Source organism: Sinocyclocheilus anshuiensis, unplaced genomic scaffold (genome assembly GCF_001515605.1).
Source record: "Sinocyclocheilus anshuiensis isolate Anshui unplaced genomic scaffold, SAMN03320099.WGS_v1.1 scaffold75, whole genome shotgun sequence".
Classification (NCBI taxonomy): Eukaryota; Metazoa; Chordata; class Actinopteri; order Cypriniformes; family Cyprinidae; genus Sinocyclocheilus; species Sinocyclocheilus anshuiensis.
In genome coordinates, this window is record NW_015549634.1 from 1,112,882 (window position 1) to 1,119,551 (window position 6,670).

Below are 6,670 nucleotides of genomic sequence, written 5' to 3' on the forward strand. Positions count from 1 at the left end.
TGTGTGTGTGTGTGTGTGTGTACATAACACTGGACCGAAATAAACTAGCTCTTTCACAAGAATAAAAAGCACTCACATTTCATTTTCATTTTTTTTATGGCCAACTTTATTGCATATTGCTACTGTAATTCTGATGCACAATAATGTAGTGAAATAATGTAAATAACAGATAGCTGTGGTCCTGATTGGATTGTGATGCTGATTGGTTGATCCAGTATTTCAAAGATATAATTAAACGCTAAACTACTTTGAGCTAAAATATTTACTTTAAGATATTTCAGTTAACAACACATTCACGCAGGTAAACAAATACAATATTTCATATTTTTGGTGTTTTAATTTGCTTCGTGTTTTATTTTAAAATTATTTATTTGCTTGTTTGTTTATTTTATAAAAATAAACAATTGTTTATTAAAAAAAAAAAAAAATTAAATGTAAATATATAAATTATTTTTTTATCATTATAATCAAAAATATTAATTTATTAAATTTTTTTTTTAATTGTATTTATTTAATTCAATTTTTTTTTCCCCTCATCAACCCATGAACCCCAGTTTTGGAAACCCTGTGCCCATGCTTGAGACAAAATAATGCGTTAATGAACATTTGTGTAAAAGTTTTAGAAAAGCAATAAAATTGACACACGTTTTTTGTTTCTTTGTTTATTTCTCTTCTGGTTCCTCAAAGGTTGAAATTCCCAACATTCAGAAGCAAAGAAAACATTTAGCCAAACTGGTACTGGACATGGATTCTGCTCGCACACGGTGAGAAACACACACACTTATCTAGTTATATCCAAACCGGGACAAACCCATAGACTTGCATTGTTTTTATGCAAAACTCTTTAGAATTACTACAGAATTAGTGATTTCTAGCTCATATTTCACCTCGAAAAGATATAATAACATATAATATGTTTACAGTTAATTTTAAATATAAAGTGCAACATGCAAAATGTAATTATAAGATTTGAAACTGCACAATGTGCATGCAACTTACATTGAGTTATTATCTTGCAAATTAAATGTATTAACCATTGGCAGTCTGATCAGATGAGATATTACTGCTGGTTCAGTCAAGTTAAACGCATTGCATTGTGGGAAACAGTAGCTCATGCAGTGTGATTGGTTGTATACTGCACATTTAGTCAAATCTAGTAGGTGATTTAGTAGGCAGATGTGTTTTTATTACGCCGTTCTCTCCTCTCGACCTCTAGGTGGCACCAGTCGTCCAAATCCTCAACTCTGACTAATAAGGACACGCCTACCGGGGCCAAAGCCGACGCCCTCAGGGAGGAGATGGAGGAGGCAGCCAATCGCATGGAGATCTGTAGAGTGGGTGGAGCTTCGCTCTCTCTCTGTTATTTCATGCATACAGACTGCACCGTATTCATAATGCATATTGTAAACATGCAACATCGAAGCATCATGTTTAATGTCAATGTTTTTCAGGATCAGCTCTCGGCGGACATGTATAGTTTCATGGCCAAAGAAATTGACTATGCAAACTACTTCCAGACGGTGAGTGCTTTACTCGTTCAGATGAACAGCCTGCCTTTTTATCGCTAACATCTTTCTGTCGCTCTGTTCAGCTGATCGAGGTTCAGGCCGAGTACCACAAGAAGTCTTTGGAGCTGCTTCAGAACGTTCTGCCACAGATTAAAGAGCAACAGGGTGAGAATCATGAAGAATCGGAAAAAGAAGGAACTGAATAAACCTGGAATCACATATTATTTTAATATTATTATATATGAACTAATTATATATTATTTAATCATATAAATGTAATTGTATATTGTAAACTAATTATATATTATTATTATTATTAATGATTAAATAATTTTAATAACTTAATATTTAAAATGAATTATAATTTAATTTAATATTATATTTCATCTTAATATTAAGTTATTATAATAATATTATAATAATTCTTTAATATTTTAATAATTAGAACTATAATATTTAAAAATGTAATATGTATCATATAATTTACTATTATAATAAATATTTATTGTAATATATATTATTTTATTATATAATATTTTAATAATTAGTATAATGTACATTGATGTATGGTTTGTTAGGATCGGACAATATTTGGCTGAGATACAACTATTGTCTGAAAATCTGGAATATGAGGGTGCAAAAAAATCTAAATATTGAGAAAATCATCTTTAAAGTTGTTCAAATTAAGTTCTTAGCAATGCATTTTACTAATCAAAAATTAAGTTATATATTTACGGTAAGAAATTTACAAAATATCTTCATGGAACATGATCTTTACTTAATATCCTAATGATTTTTGCCATCAAAGAAAAATGTATAATTTTGAGCCATACAATGTATAGTTGGCTATTGCTACAAATATACCCCAGCGACTTAAGACTGCTTTTGTGCTGCAGGGTCACATATAATATTGTAATGATCATAATCTGAACCCTAACTGTAAGTAAATGGCCTGTTTGGTGTTGTTTTGTCAGTAAAGCGCGTGTGGTTTGTGTTTCAGAGTCGTGGGTGGAGAAGCCGTGTTACGGGAAACCGTTAGAGGAGCATCTGACTCTGAGCGGGAGAGAAATCGCTTTCCCCATCGAAGCGTGTGTGACCGTGCTGCTGGACTGCGGCCTACAGGAGGAGGTGAACATTCACTGTCACTATAGCATACGATACACTGACTTACATATCAAATATATAAAGCTATATACATTTCTTTGACAGTTTTACACTATTCTGCATCTGTTTCCACCAGTGTTCATTTTGATTTAGTTTTAGTCATATTTTAGTCACCTGAATTGTTTTTAGTTTTAGTCTAGTTTTAGTCGACTAAATATCGTAAGCTTTTATTCCACTAAATCTACAGTAAATTTAGTCGGCTGAAATCGAATGGGTTTAATTACAGTGCATTTATTAAGCATTTCTCTAAAACTCATTATATAGGTTTGATATTAAGGTTTTATCATGATAGACACCGATTTAACTGCGGTGACACACAACATGCCTTTATGTTAAAATGAAATAAAACCACTTCTCATAAAGAACAAGAACATGGTCTCCTTTTTAATGAAATACCAATGGTTATATCGGCTAATTATGCATTCTTTATAGCAACTTGTTTACCATATTCTTCATTCTTTCAAGCAGACATATTTATTTCTATAAAAAAATTAAGATTAATCTTTAGGGCTACTAAAGTTTTTCAGTCAAGAGCAGTGCGTGATTTTCTGTCTTTCTGTTGTTGCTTGATTAATATCAATGACTCAATAGCAACTAAATTAGGCTGCTGTCCCTTTAAAACCGAATGCACAGCTGCAATGGGTGCAATGTACTGATGCATGTTCTCCCTGCTGTTTACGTTCACTTAAGACGTAATCAACCGTGTTTACGTGAATACTCGTCAAAATGGACAATTCGACATCATTTTGTGTGTAATTCTCCATTCATGCGATGCGAAAGAGTACTCGCGCGCTGTGAGAGGCGCTTTCTGTGTGTGTGTGCTTCAGTGTCTGCGCTCAGAAAACTGCAGCGAATTGAGTTCTCTCTGGCGTCGTCAGATTTATCCATATGTCTGCTCTTCTCTTACTCCCACATATTGACATTTTTGAACGTTTTATGTGACGTGCAGCAAGTGTATGTTAGCTTATGTCCCGCCGGTTCATATGTACGCATCTAAACTACGAACCACGCAGCAGATTCCTTCTGAATTAATCTCTTCCCAAATTGTCCCTCCCTAACATTTTCGTCTCGTTTTTATTCATTGACGAAAATGTCAATAGATTTACGTCATAGTTTTTTGTCATTCAAAAAGAGTTTTAGTTCGTTATCGTCTCGTTGTCATCAGTGAAAGAAATGTAGTTGAATGAAATTAACACTGGTTTCCACCTCTGCATGAGAATAAATGCATATAACTGTATTAAAAGTGAGTTTGTGTGTGTTTGTGTCAGGGTTTGTTTCGAGTCGCTCCGTCTGCCTCGAAGCTGAAGAAGCTGAAGGCGTCTCTGGACTGCGGCGTGCTGGACTTTCAGGAGTATTCTGCGGATCCTCACGCCATCGCAGGTGAGATCCCCCTCCGCTTATTATTAACCATCACACGGTCCTAAACGCAGCTCGGCGTGTGTGTGTTAGGTAGTGTTCATTTCGTTAACGAAAACTAGGAGGAAAAATGTTCGTTGACGAGCTTTTTTCTCATGACTAAGACGAGACGACAATGAGGTCAATAAATGATAACTGTGACTGTATCAACATGCAATTTCGTTGACGAAAAAAGACTAAAATGTATTCAAAATAGGGCTAAAAAATGTATCAACGATATAATGTTTCATATCGTTCGGTATCGATAATTATTGAAATTTTTTATAACCTTTTTTAAAACAAAGCAATAGAAATTTTTTTTTACATTTAACCACTGTATTTTTAAATTAACTCAATTTATTGAGACAAACAACAAATATTTTTTTGTTTTAACAGTCAAAAACAAAATAAATATTAAACAAATATCTAATTTCTAATGTTTTATATGCAGATTGAACAAAACAGCATCACGTATTTATGCATTGCTTAATACAAAGAACCGAAGCGCCCATCACGCAGATTGCCTTTAAACACATACGAGACGCAGTGAAAAGGAATAAACCTCCACAAATTCGTGACGTGTTTTCTAAAAGTTTAAACTCTACTCTCTTGTGTGAGACGCGAGTGCAGCAGTCATATTTGTCCGTCTAAAAAATGCGCTGAATATGCGTTCTGTGTGAATGGCTTGGTTTCGCTTTTAACCTAATCAAGATCTTCTCTGCACTGAGCTTCTATATTTCTCTAATATTTTGAATGAATAACGCAGCAGCGGCGCGTCTCGTGGGCTAGACTAACAAAACATTAAAATACAACGTCACTTACATCATAATCACAGCATCTCGCGCGCCGCTGATGACGCTCCCAGATGCACATCTAACATTGGATTGTACTATTTTTGCATTCAAATGCAAATGTTTATTTTAAATTCGACTAATATTCATTCTTTACTCACGATCTCCTCATCACAGGCAGCACAGCACTCATGTTCGTGTTTGTGTGTGCTGTCTGCGTCACTCGTAGCACGTGCTTATATCGTGCGCTATATCGAACCTTTTTAATATCGTTATCGAAGAAGGTGTACCGTCGATAAATATCAATACCGTTTTATCGCCCAGGCTTAATTCAAAAACATAAAAACTTTACCAAAAACCTCTTTTTATTTTACAAAATGTTATTGCGGACTCCTCTACTACGAGAGCTTTCATGAGTGCGGTTGCCAGATATCAAGAGTTCTAATCCCCGAATCAGAGCTTCGCTGTTACATTGATACATTTTCTTCCCGGTGTTTTGCTTATTTTAAGCAATCTGGCAACCATGCGCCGCAGATGATCTGAAAACAGCAACAAACAAGCTTGAGTTTAGCGATCTAATGAAAGCGTCACTCAGCCGGTCTGTGTTCTGTCACGAGATCTCGACTGTATTGTTTGCTGAATAAATGCACTTACTCAACCGCTGTTGTTTTAATAGAGAAACATAGGAAACATATTGCGATTTGGAATTACTTGGAATTTCACTGTTATAATATTTTTTGTTTGTTTTAGCAGTTTTCATAATGTAGACAGAGAGATTACATAAGTCTGTGGTATTGATCTATATAATAAAAAGCCTATAATAAATCAGTACACTAGATGAGGTAAAATACACCATGAGTCCACATTGTATTGATTTGTGTTTACTGGTGAAAGTGCAATGCCTGAAATGCAAAAGTACAGTTCTCAAATAACAACAATAATTATAATTATAATTTTGAGCAAAATACATTTTTATCAGTTATACAGCATGACAAAAATATGACTGAGATTTCATTGACTAAAATCTGACTAAAACGCTCATATATTTCGTTGACCTAACCTTGACTGAACAAAAACAGGTCAAGGTTGACTAAATATGAAAACTAAAATGTACATTTGAGTAAGACTAAGACTAAATTAAAAATTAATACTGCTGTACGGTTAATTAATATTAAACTTATTGCTAAAATGTCAAGTTTTCAAAAACTAGTTTTTGAAAGTTTTAAAACTAGACTAAAATACTTCAGGTTTTCTTGGACTAAAATGTTGAGACTTTTAGTCGACTAAAACTTGACTAAAACTAAATAGGATAAGGTTGATAAGGTTGAATAAAAACTAACAAGGACATTTAACACGGGACTAAGACTAAAATTGAAAATAGCTGACAAAATTAACACGAGTGTGTGTGTGTGTGTGTGTGTGCTGCGCAGGTGCTCTGAAATCATACCTGCGTGAGCTGCCCGAACCCCTGCTGACCTTTGACCTGTATGACGATTGGATTCAGGCATCGAAGTGAGTGAACGTGACATTAACAGTAACAGTAATTGTTAGTGAGCTCGTGTAGTTATTCAGGAGTGCGTGCGTGTTTGTGTGTGTGTGTGTGTGTGTGTGTGTGTTGTCTTGCCTGAGATTGTCTTATCATCACATTGACCCTGTAATCATTTTTGCATCCGTGACACAATTAAGTCTGTGAGAAGATTGATTGGATTAATTAGGAATGTAGTAAGACTGGCTGCAAACAAACACACACACACACACACACACACACACACACACACACACACACACACACACACACACACACACACACAC

The 6,670-nt window shown here is 34.6% G+C and overlaps 1 protein-coding gene across 1 annotated transcript in view; it reads left to right on the plus strand.

Moving 5' to 3' along the window:
- The window catches only part of LOC107659658 (rho GTPase-activating protein 44-like), a 38,339-nt gene that overhangs the window by 16,824 nt on the left and 14,845 nt on the right, over positions 1–6,670 (plus strand). Inside the window, exons 6-13 of the mRNA XM_016448669.1 lie at positions 688–764; positions 1,217–1,334; positions 1,452–1,520; positions 1,592–1,673; positions 2,509–2,636; positions 3,941–4,052; positions 6,289–6,370; positions 6,431–6,432. Coding sequence (XP_016304155.1) covers positions 688–764; positions 1,217–1,334; positions 1,452–1,520; positions 1,592–1,673; positions 2,509–2,636; positions 3,941–4,052; positions 6,289–6,370; positions 6,431–6,432 — 670 coding nt within the window. The remainder of the gene's footprint in view (positions 1–687; positions 765–1,216; positions 1,335–1,451; positions 1,521–1,591; positions 1,674–2,508; positions 2,637–3,940; positions 4,053–6,288; positions 6,371–6,430; positions 6,433–6,670) is intronic.